Source organism: Saccostrea echinata, unplaced genomic scaffold (assembly GCF_033153115.1).
Source record: "Saccostrea echinata isolate AGI-Se365-2 ecotype Australia unplaced genomic scaffold, CSIRO_AGI_Sech_v1 ptg000003l, whole genome shotgun sequence".
Classification (NCBI taxonomy): Eukaryota; Metazoa; Mollusca; class Bivalvia; order Ostreida; family Ostreidae; genus Saccostrea; species Saccostrea echinata.
Genome location: NW_026889752.1, coordinates 13,054,951 through 13,073,227, shown reverse-complemented (window position 1 = coordinate 13,073,227; position 18,277 = coordinate 13,054,951). Strand labels below are relative to the sequence as shown.

At 35.1% G+C, this 18,277-nt stretch overlaps 1 protein-coding gene across 1 annotated transcript; it reads left to right on the top strand.

The window, feature by feature from the left end:
* The first annotated feature begins 5,506 nt into the window (after positions 1-5,506).
* Positions 5,507-7,108, top strand: LOC133178482 (uncharacterized). The gene has a single exon (XM_061313176.1). The coding sequence runs from the start codon at positions 5,507-5,509 to the stop codon at positions 7,106-7,108; it is 1,602 nt and encodes a 533-aa protein (XP_061169160.1).
* Positions 7,109-18,277: the final 11,169 nt, after the last annotated feature.

Sequence of the window (18,277 nt, the reverse complement as noted above, 5' to 3'; positions counted from 1 at the left end):
AATATTGATTAAACAAAGAAATCACTATTTTAACACCATATACCAATAAAATGTAAAAACAGGTTAACACAGTAAGGCTTTTTGTGCTGATTTCTTTGGAAAAACTGCTAATATTGAGGTTTTGTAGATTGCATTTTCAACAGTTTTATAATCTGGTTAGCAGTAATTTATCTGGTTCGCATAGATCTATTCATAAAACGTGTGTTCTACGCAATGAAGCATAAATTTAAATTGTATAAATTCATTTTACTCGGTGTTTGGCGCGTCAGTTGAAACTCTTTTAAAAAGTATCTTTAATGTATTTTACATGTGTATTCAATTCTGCGGCATGAATATTGGATTATTTCAGATTTTGAAGCTTTCAGTTTTTAGCTCACCTGAGCCGAAGTCCGTCTGTCTGTCTGTCCGTCCGTCTGTAAACTTTTCACATTTTCAACTTCTTCTCAAGAACCACTTTCAACCAAACTTGCCACAAAGTATCCTTGGGTAAAGGGGATTCAAATTTGTTCAAATGAAGGGCCACGCCCTCTTTCAAGGGGAGATAATAAAGAATTAGTGAAAAATTAATAGCATCTTTTAAAAATCTTCTTCTCAAGAACCACAAAGCCAGGGAAATTGAAACTCATGTGGAAGCATCCTCAGGAAGTGCAGATTCAAATTTGTTCAAATCATGACCCCCGGAGGTAGGGCGGGGCCACAATGGAGGATCAAAGTTTTACATAGAAATATATAGGAAAAAAACCTTTAAAAATCTTCTTCTCAAGAACAGCTAAGCCCTGATTGGTCATATTTATATGGAAGCATTGTCAGGTAGTGGAGATTCAAATTTGTCCAAATCATGACCCCCAGGGGTAGGGCGGGGCCACAATGGAGGATCAAAGTTAAACATAGAAATATATAGGAAAAACCTTTAAAAATCTTCTTCTCCAGAACAGCAAAGCCATAATAAGTCATATTTATATAGAAGCATCCTCAGGTAGTGTAGATTCAAGTTTGTTTAAATCATGACCCCCGGGGGTAGGGTGGGGCCACAATAGAGGATCAAAGTTTTACAAAGAAATATATAGGAAAAACCTTTAAAAATCTTCTTCTCAAGAACAGCAAAGCCATGATGAGTCATATTTATATGGAAACATTCTCGGGTAGTGTAGATTCAACTTTGTCCAAATCATGACCCCCGGGGGTAGGGCAGGGCCACAATGGAGGATTAAAGTTTAACAAAGAAATATATAGGAAAAATCTTTAAAAATCTTCTTCTCAAGAACAGCAAAGCCCTAATTGGTCATATTTATATGGAAGCATCCTTAGGTAGTGTAGATTCAAGTTTGTTCAAATCATGACCCCCGGGAGTAGGGCGGGGCCACAATGGAGGATCAAAGTTTAACATAGAAATATATAGGAAAAACCTTTAAAAATCTTGTTCTCAGGAACATCAAAGCCCTGATTGATCATATTTATGTGAAGTATCCTCAAGTAGTGTAGATTTAAATTTGTTCAAATCATGACCCCCGGGGGTAGGGTGGGGCCACAATGGAGGATCAATGTCTGAAATAGAAATATATAGGAAGGTATCTTCTGATGAAGAACTACAAAGCCATGATTAGTCATTTTGATATGGAAGCATCCTCAGGTAGTGTAGATTGAAGTTTGTTAAAATGATGAACCCCGGGGATAGGGATGGGCCACAATGGGGGATCAAAATTTTTTTACATAGGAACATATTGGAAAATATCTTCTTCTCAAGAAATGAAAATCATGTTTAGTCATTTTGATATGGAAGCATCCTCAGGTAGTGTAACATCAATTTTTTTTTTCAAATGATAACCCCCAGGGGTAGGGTGGGGCCCAATGGGGATCGAAAGTTTTACATAAGAACACATAGAAAAAAATATTTCTTCTCAAGAACAGAAAAGCTATGTTTAGTCATATTGATATGGAAGCATCCTCGGGTAGTGTAGATTCAAGTTTGTTCAAATGATGACCTCTGGGATAGGGAGGAGCCACAATGGGGGATCAAAATTTTACAAAGGAATATATGGGAAAAAAAATTTAAAATCTTCTCAAGTACAACAAAGCCATTTGTTATATTGACATGGAAGCATCATCAGGTAGTTTAAAATTCACCCCCCCCCCCCCAACCCCCGGTAATCTTTTCAATACTGAACTGATTTGTGTCTAGCCAATATGCTCAGGTGAGCGATGTGGCCCATGGGCCTCTTGTTATTGGTTTTACTTTCGTTTTCATTTAAAGAATTTCGATACCGATGTTAATTACCAAATTGGCCAGTATGATTTGTAAAGGCATGCAATGGATAGATAAAGAGAGACACAGCTGGCTTCGCCTGCTGCATTCTTTTTTAGCTCACATGAGCTGAAAGCTCAAGTGAACTTTTCTGATCACCCGTTGTCCGTCGTCCGTCCGTCTGTCCGTCCGTCTGTAAATTTTTCACATTTTCAACTTCTTCTCAAGAACCAATGTTCCAATTTTAACCAAAGTTGGTACAAAGCATCCTTGGCAACAGGGGAGTTAAAATTGTTAAGATGAAGGGCCAAGCCCCCTTACAAGGGGAGACAATCAAGAAAAGACAAAATAAGGTGGGGTCATTAAAAAATCTTCTCAAGAACCACTAGGCCAGAAAAGCTTAAACTTACGTGGAAGCATTATGGGTTAGTGTAGCTTCTACATTGTTCAAATCATTATTCCCGGGGTAGGGTGGGGCCACAAAAGGGAATCCAGGTTTTACATAGAAATATATAGAAAAAAAATCTTTAAAAATCTTCTTCTCAAGAACCACTGGGCCAGAAAAGCTTAAACTTATGTGGAAGCATTATGGGGTAGTGTAGCTTCTACATTGTTCAAATCATGACCCGGGGGGTAGGGTGGGGCCACAAAAGGGAATCCATGTTTTACATAGAAATATATAGAAAAAAAAATCTTTAAAAAATCTTCTCAAGAACCACTTGGCCAGAAAGGCTGAAACTTATGTGGAAACATCCTGGGGTAGTGTAGATTCTAAATTGGTCAAACCATGACCCCGGGGGTAGGGCGGGGCCACAATAGGGAATCCAAGTTTTACATTGAAATATGCAGAAAAAATCTTAAAAATCTTCTTCTCAAGAACCACTAGGCCAGAAAATCTGAAACTTATGTGGAAGCATCCTGGGGTAGTGTAGATTCTAAATTGGTCAAATCATGACCCCCGGGGGTAGGGCGGGGCCACAATAGGGAATCCAAGTTTTACATTGAAATATGTAGTAAAAATCTTTTTTAAAAAATTTCTCAAGAACCACTAGGCCAGAAAATCTGAAATTTATGTGGAAGCATTCTGGGGTAGTGTAGATTGTACATTGTTCAAATCATGACCCTGGGGGTAGGGTGGGACCACAAAAGAGAATCCAAGTTTTACATTGAAATATATAGAAAAAAATCTTTAAAAATCTTCTTCTCAAGAACCACTGGGACAGAATAGCTGAAACTTATGTGGAAGCATCCTGGGTGAGTGAAGAATCTTAATTGTTCAAATCACGACCCCGTGGATAGGGTGGGGCCATAATAGGGAATCCAAGTTTTACATCGAAATATATAGGAAAAAATCTTTAAAAATCTTCTTCTCAAGAACCTTAGGCCAGAAAATCTGAAACTTATGTGGAAGCATCCTAGAGAAGTGTAGAATCTAAATTAAATCATGACCCCAAAGGGTCGGGTGGGGCCACAAAAGGGAATCCAATTTTTACATTGAAATATATATAAAAAAAATCTATGATATATTCTCAAGAACCCCTGGGCCAGAAAAGCTGAAACTTATGTGGAAGCATCCTAGGGTAGTGTAGATTCCTAATTGTTCTAATCATGACCCCCTGGGGTAGGGTGGGGCCACAATAGGTATAACAAGAGGGAAAATCTGGTGAAGAACAGCAGGGCTAAAGTTACTCAGTTGAGTTGTGGTCCATGGGCCTCTTGTTTATATTTGAATCCTTATTTGTTCGTCTGTCCATCATTAAATTAGACAATTAGGCTGTGGGAATTCAGTTTGGCTTGTAATTATAAGTTATAAGCATGAAAAGATTGGTAATAAATTTGTAAAAGTGTTTTATTTTATTTTCAAATTCTACATTATTTCAAATGTCAAATAAAGCATTAAAGTTAGTTAGGTAAAATAAGAAAAGTCGATAGACTAAAATATGAAATAAAACGCAAAGTACAGGCTCTAACGAAGCTATTATGTTTATGATGTTACATGCATGATGCCTGTGTTGTTCAGTAAATATTTACATTTGTATTCTAAAAGTTACAAGATTATTTTGCAATTGTCATTTATTTATAATTTTAATTAGGGGGTTCAGTATGGCAGTTGACCGAGACAACCTCTACCAGAGAGCACTTTACAAGTTTCACTAACACCCGTAAATGAAGTTTGCAAAGCTCCGTCTAGAAGAAATTGCCGATGTGAATACTTCAACGCTCTTTTTCCCTAAATAATAAATAAATGTAATAATAAAGTTTGAGTAAACGTCTTTGACAAGATTAGACGGCGGATCCAGAAGGGTGGTGGTCCAGGGGGTTTAGACTTATGAAAGTCTTAAAATCAACGAAAGTTGTCAAAAAAAAAAGATTAAATGGAAAATTAATTTAAAACTGGCTACAGAATGCCATGTATTAAAGCAAAAGTAGTGTAAATTGGGTGCGATGTTAGTGTAGGGGGTTTTGAGAGCTGCCTAAACGTCTTTGTTCCGAATACGCCCCCCCCCCCTTTTCATAAAATTCTAGATCAACCTGATGTGAGCGGCTACTAACTTTGAATAAAATTATGCTATGAGAATTTGAACATAAATAATAAAAATTTTCGTTTTTGTGTTTAATTCACAAAATGATGCAGAACCTGCATGCATGCGATCGTTTTAACCCCAAACTCTCCGCTCCCATGCTGAAAAACTGGATCAACTGGCCAAATCGGCTAATAGAAAATAATGCTGAAATCATTTTTTAATACACAAAATTTCGGTTTCCTAATGCTTTTTAACATTTTCACGAAAAAAGAAAAATCCACTGGCTGACTCTCCAAGCTTTTTTTTAAAAGCTAAACTTGTACACGTGTTATTCTATAAATTTTTGTACTACGTCATGGAAATACCGGAAGTAACCAGAAATAGCAACGTTTTCTTATCAAAGTCGATGTTCTCACTTACCTGGAGCGTGAAGTTTGTCGATCATTCAAAACCAAATCTTCTAGAAAAAATCGCACGTGCCGTTATCGATACGGTATCGAATTATTTAATTGGATGAAAAATGTTCAGTATCTCCCGACAGTTCAATAATACCCAAATCCGCTCTATGTTAAATCGAAATCTAATTTTTTTTTTATTTATTAAGTGGGGAACTTTACTTTATTGATCAATGTTGAAAAGGGAACAAAGTTGACATTATATATTTGTTTCACGTTTTGTACTCCGTAGTTGATGTAAATCGTTGAAGTGGTTCAGACTGGCTGTGGATCTCAGCATCAATATGGAGAGGAATACCAGTATGTTAAAGTGTTCATCTCACGAATTAAGCCTGTTACCGATATATTGTGAAGATTGTGAGTGTCCTGTTTGTACAAAATGTATCACAGGTTGTCATATGAAACACAATCTACTGGACGTGTCTACTTACGTAGCAAGACAAAAGGATGAATTAATGGCGTCAAGTTGTAAAGACTTATCAGAAAAACTCAGGGGTGAGCTTACAGAAAAGAAAACTAACATTGAAGAACGGAGAAAACAGGTCATAGAAGAAATCTCAAGAAGAGAGGATGCCATTATTGCGGAAGTAAAAGATATATCGGCCGATTACAGAAACATTGTGGACGAAGCAGCGTTGCAACATAAACAGAAGATCAAGCAAATTGATAGCGATTTACACAACATTTCGAAAATGCCAGAATTAAAACTGGAAACGGAATCGGACTGCATTGAAGAATTGCATTGTCGAAGCGAACTACGGAGGATTGAAAGGGAAATAAAAGATCAGGATTCAGTACATATTACTTTTGAAGCCATGAAGGGTCATAGCAAAACAAAATTAAAGAAGGTATTTGGAACCGTTTCTGTAATTAACGAGGTTACCCAATCGTCCGACGATGACAGAACAATCGAGAAAAAGTGGCCATTTGACAGCAGAAGTATTGAGGATATTTTCAAAGTCAAAGAGAGAAAACTAGATAAAAACAGTCACCCTATTTGCATTCAATTTAATGTCTTTGGAGATGGAATTCCTGAGGACGTATATCGCTGCAAAGGAGTTTTCTTTTCTGATGGAAAAAGTTTTTTGTATTTAGACGAAAGGATATTTGTCAAAGAAATGCAGAGAAAAGTTTACGAAGTAGTAAAAGATGTCCAGCATTGTTCAGACTATATAGAGCATTCGTCTGAAAATGGACTTCTTGTCATAACTAAAAAAAAAAGTGAATTAGGCCTTCTTCTTGGAAACGGAAACATTATCTCGATATTTAAAGCTACAAAGTCGGATGAAAAAATAGTTGATGTGGTTGAAAATGCTAAAACGGGTATCACTGTGTTATCGGTGAAACAGATCTTTAATTACAATGGATTTTTTTTGAAGTCTGAAGTATCACTGTGGCAAGTCAATATAACTGGAGAATCAAAACAATTATCCTACATGGATCTTAAAAAACATGTAAATGTTTCAAAGATTTGCATATTAAACGATACGACGCAAATAGTTTTCGACCTGGATGGATGTTTGTCGGCATATAGCCAACAGTTAACCTTCAGGTTCCAATACAGTGGTTGCCGTGGCAGTGATCCGTCCGCTAAGTTTTCAGCTTCCTCTGTGTGTTTGGACTCGGATGATAACATTTTGGTCTCAGACAAGTCTGACAGTACCATCCATATGTTAAGTATTGATGGTAATTTCTTAAAAATCATCATCTGGCCAGAAGATAATATGACAGTTATGTGGCTGTCAGTGGACAAAGATGGGTGGTTGTGGATAGGACAAGGTGGACGTCAAAGAACTAGTGACTTCTCTGTATTTGACTTTGAATATCTAAAGAAGATGGAGAGAAAAGAAAGGGCGCTTACAGAAAAACCAGAGACACAGCTTTGAAGAAAAATACATTAAGGAGGGATTCTTCTCGTGTTTATCATATTTAAAAAATAAATGAAATTTTCACACATTCAAGAAGACAATATCACCAAATGATGACGTCAATTACCTTATATTTGACCGTTTCATTAAAAGGTCAAGGTCATAATCTTTTCCTTGTCATTAAGAATCAGAAATTATTGTTGCCAATCATGTAATACTTATTTTTCAATCTTTTTCTTTTTACATAAAAAGTTGATACAACAAAAGGTCCACCAGATAATAATATCAAATTGAGATAAAAGGTTAATCCAAATAGATATTGGGTAACCCGAATTTCCTCTATTTTTCTTCATTTTTTTAGGGAATATTAGTTATTTTAATATGCTTTGTATATTTAAAATTTTATTATTTTTACATATGGTAAAGTAGTCTTGTAAAGGTACAAAATGATACAAAAACCAAAAGTTTTGATTGTTTAATAAGAGAGAAAAACATTTTTACTGAATTTTTACTCGAATCTGTTCTTAGAATCCTTACCTTTCAAAGGCTATAAGATTGTCATTTGTCTAGAAAATCATATTTATTTGATATATTTTAAAACTTTAGTCCATTATTATTAAATTCAGTTACTAAAAACTTCCTTAAGCCTTTGATTGTTTAAAAATGCTTTTTAAATTCTTTGTTCTATAGTAATTTTGGGAAGCAGAAAAGGAGATATTTTCATACGCCACCCTTCCGCCAAAAATATAGCCCCTGCTAGATTTCAAAGTCAGTTTACCATTACTATTTCAAATTGTACAATTATGAAAAAGAAAGAAAAATATGATCTTTAAAATCCTAAATATAAAAGACATGAAAGCAAATATACTTTGAGTATTTCATTTAGTTAGAAACCAGACAAGAATCCCTCCTTAAATGAGAAAATTTTACTTTGTTAGACGGAAAATTGTTTATTCATGCAGCACCTTATTCTTCTGCCGTAAATTGGATTTGCCATTTCATCAGCATTTGCAGAACACTATTGTATATGTTTATTGTGTTTATTTTGTTTAATATCAATGAAATATTTTTAAAGGTTTTTATGACCTAAGAAAAACTAAATATTTTTGAAAACTTGAACGGAATGTCAAAACCTGAAAGAATTCCGGAAAAAAAACTTTGGGGGGAAAAATTACATTCGCAAGGATAAATAAGTATAAAATAGGTAGTATATGCTGGTGCCCCCTCAATAAAAACGTCTGATGACTTTTTTTTTTTTTTTTTTTTTTGCTTGTCAAGAATTTTTGGTAGTTGATTACCTTTTTTTTTTTTTGCTTGTCAGGAAATTTTTGGTAGTGCCCCCTCAACTGTCAACTGAAGAATGTATGGCTGTGCCCCCCCCCCCCCCAAACTGAAATTGCTTCCTACGGGCCTGAAGCTGGAGAGAGTTTGAAAGCTATTTGATGATGGTAAATAACCACACAAAAAGTATCATTTTAAGAGTAAAATCCAAGAGGTTTATTTCAATATAGATAGAATAGGAAAAAAAATTGTCTGTTTGAGTATATGTGCATGTACATGTGTACAGGGTAAAAGGATATCAAAATAGCGTTGGTCCAACATATGGCTGTTTAACAAAGTATGCGAAATGTCTATTTATCTTGAGAATCAACTTTTGGAGACTGACATATTTACTACATATCACACAACTCGTTAAAAATCGTGGCATCGTGGAATTTGTTTGTGATATGACCTTTGAATATATCTTATTTACCTTAAAAATAGAGATTCTGTCCCTCGCTCTGAGCGCCAGGGAAGAATGTCATAAAATATTTGGAATGAATTTTAAGAGAAAGTTGTACTGTAACAGACATACGCAAACAGAAAAACAACAAAAAGAGTCTGCATAAACGCATTTTTACAGAAGTCGCGCCAATATTCACCATTTAGGTTAAATAACCCTATAGCATTTTCAAAGAACAAATACGTCTGATATCTATAAAAACACATAAATTCAAATCCCATGCGTCTCCATTAAACTGTAATTATTGCTCATAAAATCGATCTATCTCTTAAATATTATAGCAAATAAAGCAAGTCTTTACAACAATATCAATAATATAAAAACAATATTGTATCGGATTGTTCATTTTTCCTGTAGCCTATCTGAAAACAACATAATGGAGTAAGTTCAATGTATTAACTACGCAATCCGTCGAACATGATTCTTTTGCTTCAAAACAGTTTCCATCCCGAAAAAGAGGAGAATATTTCCCTCGCATAGGCCCCAAGGAATCCTGATGCAATATTCACTCGATCCCATTCTTGCAAGGAAACAACTATAGAGATTAAACCACTGCTCCAGAGTTGTTCTTTCGAACCTTGCTGCTTAAAATTAAGCTGTCTTGCCCTTGTTCACACCGTTAATTCGCAGATAGGGATGTGCTGCATTTCCTGGGTTTGTAAGTGTTGCCAACGAAAAAAAAAAAACATAATCACCTGCAGACGGTGATGTGAATGTTCCACTTGCACTGTTGAAGTGATTGCCTTCATTGATTCAAAATTCAAAACAGATTCAAAAATCCATGTCTGATCTTGTACGTAGGTTTTTGCTGAGCTCATGTATGCTGAAAATGCGACCCCATAATCTTTAAAAGCAAGTAATAATGAGAATCAGTCTACATAAACTAACAAGAGAAGAATTAGTTAGAGACCTATGGACCACATCGCTCACCTGAGTCACCCTTTTCCTGATGTTCTTCCTCATCAGATTTTAAAAAAGATCGTTTCCCTCTTTGTTAACATGAAACATTTTGACCCCATATTTGGGCCCCTTCCTAGCCTAAAGGAATCGGGACATTCCAAACTTGAATCCACGCCTCATTGGAATACTTCAATATCAATATGACTAACATGACCTTGCTGTTATTGAAAAAAAAATTGTTTCATAAATAATGCAATACCGAGTATGTAAAATTTCAAAAAATGAATTCATACAACTTGGGAATATTGCAAATTAATAAGTGTAGTGTACGTTATTAGCAAATTTATAAGATTTTTTCATTGTACAATGAATATTCCCATGAACACTGTAATTCCCAGTTGTGGCCCCATTTTATCTCAAGGTGGTATTATTTGGACAATTTAAAATCTACATTATTTCAGAAAGCACATACATGTATATAAGTTTCATCCATTTTGGCCTAGTGGTTCTTGGGAAGAATTTTTTTTATCTATTTATTCCTGAATGACTTTGATCCCCTATTGTGGTCCCCACCATAACTCCGGAGGCCATGATTTGAACAATTAAGAATTAATTTACTATATACCTGCTATATCAGGAAATTTATACATAGGTTTCATCTTCCCTGGCCCAATGATTCTTGAGATCTTTAAAGATTTATTTCCTATATTTTCCAATGTGAAAATTTGATTCCTTATCGTAGTTCCACCCTATCCCAAGGGGTCACCATTTGAACATTTTAGAATCCATACGACACTAGGAAGCTAATACACAAGTTTAATTATCTTTTCTGGCCCAGTGGTTTTTGAGAAGATTTTTTATGACCCGACTCTATATCTGTCTTTTCTTGATTATCTCCCTTTGGAAAGGGTCTTGGTTCTTCATTCAAAAAGTTTTTAATTTTCTTTACCAAAGGATGCTTTTGTAACAATTTTGGTTAGAATTGGCCAGTGGTTCTTGAGAAGAAGTCAAAAATGTGACAGTCGTAAACGACACCTTGTCAAGTATCGCCCAAGACTTTGCTCGTCGTGGGTGTTCCTATCGTCGGACACCCACGGGTGATCTCGTCTTTTGCTTATCACCAGTGGGAAACTCGCTGAAATATCGTCTTTTAAAATGCAAATTCGTTGATTATAGCCAACTAATCAGAAAGTTGGAACTCTTCAGTTTTGAAAATACGTTTATTAGTTTGCTATTTATGCTAATATCGTCACGGCGTTAAAACATGTTAATTTTGTTTTACAGCGATAAAAAGACAAGTCGTACATGTCACTGGCATCAAATATCAGTCAGTAATAATATAGGAGAATTCCTTTCTCAAATAGCCAAATATACCAGTGAGTGCAATCGGTATGTTAACTATGGAAAAGCGTTTGTCATTGCCGAACTTACATACGTAACGTAAACTGTGATTCTTTCATATGCCATCGCGATTCTGTCCAGTAGCCAATGAAATGACCCTCGCATATTGATTACATACGACGATGTCCAGGGGTGATATAAGTAAAAGACGAGATCACCCGTGGGTATCCGACGAAGGGGTGTTCTTTCGAGATGGATTGCTTTATTAAAACGTTCATGTTTATGAAAGCACTGGTATCAGTTCATTACGTCTTGTGATTATCATACAATGATAAAAATAATCTACAACTTTCCTTTAATGCATTGAAAACATGATATGTTAGTCCTTTTTAGCTCATCTGAGCCGAAGGCTCAAGTAAACTTTTCTAATCAAAATTTCTCCGTTGTCTGTCGTCGTTGTTGTCGTTCACTTTTTTACAATTTCATCATCTTCTCTAGAACGACTGGGATATTTTTCAACCAAACTTGCCACAAAGAATCCTCGGCTGAAGGAGATTCAAGTTTGTTCAAATGCTTCCAAGGGATCGAGATAATTACGAATTAGTGAAAATTTAAGGGCATCATTAAAAATTTTTTTTCTTAAAAACCAGTGGGCCAGAAAATAAAAAAAAACTTATGTGGACGCATCCTCAGGTAGTGTAGATTTAAATTTGTTTAAATGACCCCTGGGGGTAGGGCGGGGCTGCAATGGGCGATCAAAGTTTTACAAAGGAATATATAGGTAAAATGTTTAAAAATCTTCTTCTAAAAACAGCAAAGTCATGATTGGTCATATTTATATGGAAGTATTCTCAGGTAGTGTAGATTGAAGTTTGTTCAAATCATGACCCACGGGGGTGGGATGGAACCAGAATGGATGATCAGTTTCGCATAGGAATACATAAGAAATCTCAAGAACAGCAAAGATATGATTGGTCATATTTATATGGGAGCATGTCAGGTAGTGTAGATTTGAATTTGTTAAAATCATGACCCCCGGGGGTAGGGTGGGGCCACAATGGACGATCAAAGTGTTACTTAGGAATACATAGGGAAAATCTTTAAAAAATCTTCTCAAGAACAGCAAAGCTATGATTTGAAATATTTATATGGAATCATTCTCAGGCAGTGTAGCATTAAATTTGTTAAAATCTTGATCCCTGGGGGCCGGGTGGGGCTAAAATAAGGGATCAAAGTTTTACATAGGTATATATAGGAAAGATCATAAGAAAAACCTTTTCTTACAAAGAACAACAAAGCCATGATTAGTCATATTAATACAGAAGCATTCTCAAATAGTGTAGATTCAAGATTATTCAAATCAATTAATAACCCGGGGGGATAGAAGATAAAACTTATAGAATATAATCTTTAAAAATCTTCTAAAGCCATTAATAGTCAAAGAAATATTCAAGCATCCTCGGTTAGTATAAATTTAAATTTGTTCAAATCATACCCCCCCCCCCCCCCATAGGTTTGGACCACATACATTTAACTTTCTTCAATACTGAACTCATTTCTGTGTTTTCCTAGCCAAAGGTGCTCAGGTGAGCGATGTGGCCCATGAGCCTCTAGTTATTTTACCGAGAGGATGCTTCTGAATCAGTCACTGGTCACAAAACATAACGAAATTGATGTAGGGAATGTTTAATGGTTAACATGGCAGAAAAATCAATGGGATGGCTTCTGGACACTCCCTTACCCTCATTATGAATTTTATGGATTTGATATATTTCTTCGTATACATGTAAAGTATATATATTGGTCATTGACTTAGATTCAGCGGAAAGATTTTGAAACTATGCTGCATCTTTTAACAGATGCTTATGTTTGGTCTTCGTTAACAATACTAGTACAGTGTAAATCATTGGCAACAATATAAATGTACGATTCCTGTATAAAGCTAATTAAAATTTAACGGACATACATAATTTTAAAAAGATACATATATATTAATCAGTACTATGTTACTACTTACATTCCTTCAGGATGGATAAGGATTTTGCAATATTTCGCTGCTGTTCTCTTAAGATAAAAGACCTTCATTAACAGACCCCAATGTGCTATTCATTTTCCCAGCTAATTCACGGTGATTTTCCTCGGTCATACTAAGTTGTTCTATGATACTTTGTTGTCCTTTCTCAATTTTTTCTAAGAAAAACGGTCCAGGTTAAACAGCCTTGTTTAAGTTCGTTACTTTCTGGTCACAGATCTTTTCAGAACTGCCAATTCTTTTCAATCATCTTTTGGTTTTTCTCTCCGAAGGTCTTCAACTTCTTTTTTGATGTATCATACATGTAGTTGTTTTTGCATGTCCGCACGTCCATCAGCAGAGCTTGAAGACTTTGTACCATGTACATCCGCACAAGATTTTCCTGGTTCAGTCGTAAAATATCGGCTTTTCTTGGTAATGAAGTATTTCCAAGACTTTCAATACTACCGGTGTCATTTCCTGTCAAAAGCGAAGTCGAATTCCCTTGAAATATGAAAGAAATTTTTTGCAGCATGTATCAAATTTCATCTCCTCATTTCTATCATCAGGACGGGTTTGTCTTCTTACTCTGCACACTGAAATTGTAGTTGATGCATCGATCGGATGACTTTACATTGTATGTAAACCTGTTTGGAGACAAGCTGCTTGCATTATATAAATCGAAGACTTCTATGACATTTTGTTTAGGGAAGAACATTCTTCACACTTTATATTTTTTCCGCTGTGTTAACATTAGTGTGCGAGAAATTAGCAATTTAAACAACATTGAAATCAGTATTTAATACCAGTGTTACACAGGAAAAAGTGGCTCGCATGATTTTCATGCATTTGCCTTTTCGCATGAAATTTATGCGAAAATCATACAAAAATCATGCGAAAAATCCCACATGCGAATTTCATGTGAATGTTACCACACAAATTTCATGCGAAATTCATGCGATTTTCATGCGACTAAAATTTTGCATGATATCCATGTGAATTCCACTTTGTCTGTTTTTCGTGTGAAAATCGTGCGATATTCACAAGAATGTTATGCAATATTCATACCAAATGAGGAAAAGCAATGAACAAAAGAATTGAACATTTCAATGTTTATTTAGATGCATCTGTCACAGTGAGTGGTAAAAAATTGCCAGTCTCTGATGATCCTAATATCATATTGTTTGGATGCTCCTTATGAATCCATTAACATTAATGATGGCTGTGTTTAAAGGCAGTTTTTCAGTCTTTTTCAGTCTTTTGTCCTGACAAGCATTTCCTACAAAGAAATTAAATCATAAATTTTTTTATTATATTACTACCCATACTGATATTCCAATTGTTTCAGTCAAAGGGGCTAACTCCTATAATTACTGAATAGGACGTCATTATATACATACAGTAAATTCCATGTTATCACCTGAAAGGTCCATGTTTTGTCAACTTGTTTATGTTAAACTGCACTGGTATTACATGTTTTGAGCAAAACAGAAGACCCTGTGTTTTGTACATTAATAACTGCACAATAGAGGCATATGTCAGACATCAGAACATGTTATTGACCAACTCTCAATATAAGTAGTGATTAATTTCCCTAAGAACCAGCTACCGGCAAAATTGATCGCTTCAATTGATAAAAATGCCGCTTTGAAATTAAGAAAAAAAAATTAATTGTTGTAAGGTCCACAGAGATTTGTCATAAACATCAACCAAAAGCCTGATACAATTTATCTCTTACCCTTTGCTTAATTGAAATAAAGGGAAAACACTGTATATAAGGTTGTTATTGGAACCTATTGTCCAAATGAGATATAATAGTCCATTTTAGTTATGATATTCCATTTGGATTTATGAGTTTTACAGACATTATAATGCTGAAAAGATGGATTTTTTTTTATATCTGCATAAAATAATAAGAATATATCAAATGCAACAGTTTATTTATTACAAGGAGTTTTTTTCCATTCACAACCTTCACATTTGTGAGATTAATCCCCAAGAAAATTGGATCTTTTGTGGGACCTGCTTCCTAAAATATTTTGTGTAATACACTGTTAAGTCGTGTTTACAAGTCTCTGCACATGTGTCAGAACAATATACACAGTTAAAAATCACTTTTAATGTTAATTACTTACTCAGAATTTAGTAAAGCCTTCAAATAGTTGTCGCTTAGCATAAAAAATGCATAACTTCATTATGACTTCGATGAAACGGAACCATTCGATTCACCTGGCCGTGTTACGTTGAACCTGAAATGAAAACGAGATCCGAATTTACTCTGAAAATTTTCGTTGCAAAATGAATAACAAGAAGAATCTACATTTCAAACACAAAATATGACAAACAATTAACAGTACATACATATTCACCGTCGTTTCAAGGGATAAGAGCACATAAATCCAAAAGGAAACTCTGGAACAAGCCATAGAAGGGTACACTCGTTTTTTGTTGTTGATGTAACCAGGAAGTGCAAGTACAGAACCTGGCTAAATCGGCCAGTCAATTTCGTATTCATCACAGGATCAGGAAATATCTAAATAACTATAATTTTTGTCCTAAGGCTTTAAATCTTTATTTTGAAAATTTATTTCCGCGTCGAAGTCGGAACTTTGATGACTACGGGGTATACACTTATTTTACGAAACCAAAAGTAGGTTTTTTTATGGAATGCCGTACGTCACATATTACGTCATGAAGCGGCTGGGAAAGCAGACGCGGACAAGAAAGAGCAGAGTAAATTCAACTGCATATTTTCTGTAAGTTTGTCATATTTTTACCATTTCCTTTATCACCAGATGGATGTAATATAATTTATTGGCAATATATACACGTATGCTGACAGCTTAATAAATAGATATGTTGAAATAAGATGGACCTGGCACAGGCACTCTTTGCCTGTTGCACCTGGGTCTGGTGTAAACCGCACCAAGCAATATACAGCACTGTAGAGTTATACATGTATATTAGGATATACCTAATTTTTTTTTTAATCAGACTGTAAGTCAATCATTTTGTTCTAAAAATAGATACATAATGGAAGGGTGGCCTGGAAAAAAGTGGGGTGGGTCTTTAATTTATCCTTCTCCTAGCTCCCATCCCTTCAACTCTACCATTTTGAATTAATTTCCTTTTTCTTCCTCTGTCTGACTCCGACCTTCCCTATTTCTTCCTCTCCAAACTCTCCTTTTCTTCCTCTCCAAACTCTCCTTTACACCTCACATTCACCCATCACCACCAATTAAAACATTTATTTGTAAATGTACATGCATGCATTCACAAAGAGGTTACTCTCTCTCTAGAACCATGATATTTATATACTACAATGTACTAATGACATGCACAGTGGGGGCACATCTGTTTAGATATATTGTAGTTCATGTTCACTAGTTTGCAAATAGTAAATGAGTTGTGTCCCTTTGTGGGGTCTTTTTTTTCTTCCTATGTGGTACAATCCACTATAATCACTTAACCCAAAAGGTCAAGACTTAAAGAGTGAAAAGAAGAATGTTTTCTTTGATCTTTTTGCCACCAAGGCAGGCATTGGGTGTGCTGTGATAAATTCAGTGTTTTAAAAACACTAGGTTAATTATAAATGGGAATAGATATAAAAAAATGTTTATAATTCATCGAGTTTGAAGTTTGATGCTCTGTTTGCAATATTAATAAAAGCAGTAATGTAATATAGCTAATAAATTAATTGATTTCTGATTGAGCTAGAGATAAAAAGTATTTATTTAGGAGCACTTAATGCCACTGCAAACATATTTATACATTTCTAATTGAAAATACAACAGAACTCAGTTCTCATAAAAAGAGTTGCTTATAAGTAAATCTCAGTTGTTTTAGGAGTTAAACTTTTATGCATTCCAAAATACATGCAGATATATAAAGAAGCTTAGTTATAAGAAAGCAAGTCCGAGTAACTTCGCTGTAAATGAGTTGTACTGTATATTCTATTTTGTGTTTACTAATGACATGTTTGAGAAATATTTACTAAAATGTTGTATTCTTAACTTGCAGGTATTTGCTAGAAAATGAGCAGATGGTCCCCCACTATACCACACTGATAGCTTCTGAAAGATTATATATATATATGTTACATGCAAACAGGTAAAAAAAAAAAATCTAAAATGAAACATTTATTGCAAAGGTATACATCAATATATATATAAATAATGTTGTTATTTATGATCATGTGGCTGACATACTTTTCCCACCATCTTATTTTCGCAACCTGTCTGCTTTTCTGCGACTACTCCATGCTGCTTTTCCATGATTGGTTTTAAGCTCATCTGAGCCAAAGGCTCAAGGGAGCTTCTCTGATCAAAATTTGTCCATCGTCTGTCGTCGTTGTCATAAACTTTTCACATTTTCATCTTCTTCTCCACCACTGGGCCAATTTCAACCAAACTTAATACAGAGTATCCTTTGGTAAAGGGGTTTCAAATTTGTTCAAATGAAGGGCCATACCCTCTTTCCAAGGGGAGATAACTAAGAAATAGTGAAAATTGGGTGTGGGTATTTAAAAATCTTCTTCTCAAGAACCACTGGGTCAGAAAGATGAAACTTACGTGAAAGCTTTCTGACATAATGTAGATTCAAGTTTGTTCAAATCATGACCCCTTGGGATAGGGTGGGACCACAGTGCGTGATCAAAGTTTTAAATAGGAAAACATATGAAAAATCTTTAAAATTTCTTCTTTTCAGGAACAGTAAAGCCATGATTGGTGATTTTTATGAAGAAGCATCCTTAAGTAGCGTAGATTCAAGTTTGTTCAAACTATGACCCCCGGGGCTAGGGTGGGATCACAATGAGTGAACAAATTTTTACATAGAAATATATATATATAGAAGAAATCTTTAAAAGTCTCCTTCTCAAGAACAGCAAAGCCGTGATTGGTCATATTTAAATGGAAGCATTGTCAGGTAGTATAAATTAAAGTTTGTTCAAATTATTACCCCTGGGGGTTGGGAGGGCCTAAATGGGTGATCAAATTTTTATGTTAGGCATACATGTGAAAAATCTTCTTCTCAAGCACAGTTAAGCAGTGATTGGACATATTTATATTGAAGCATCCTTGATAGTTTACATTCAAGGTTGTTCAAATCCTGTCCTCCCTGGGTAGGGAGGGGCCATAATTGGTGATCAAAG

Coding starts and splice junctions, on each gene's coding strand:
- LOC133178482 (XM_061313176.1), top strand. CDS start 5,507: ATGGAGAGGAATACCAGTATGTTAAAGTGTTCATCTCACGAATTAAGC.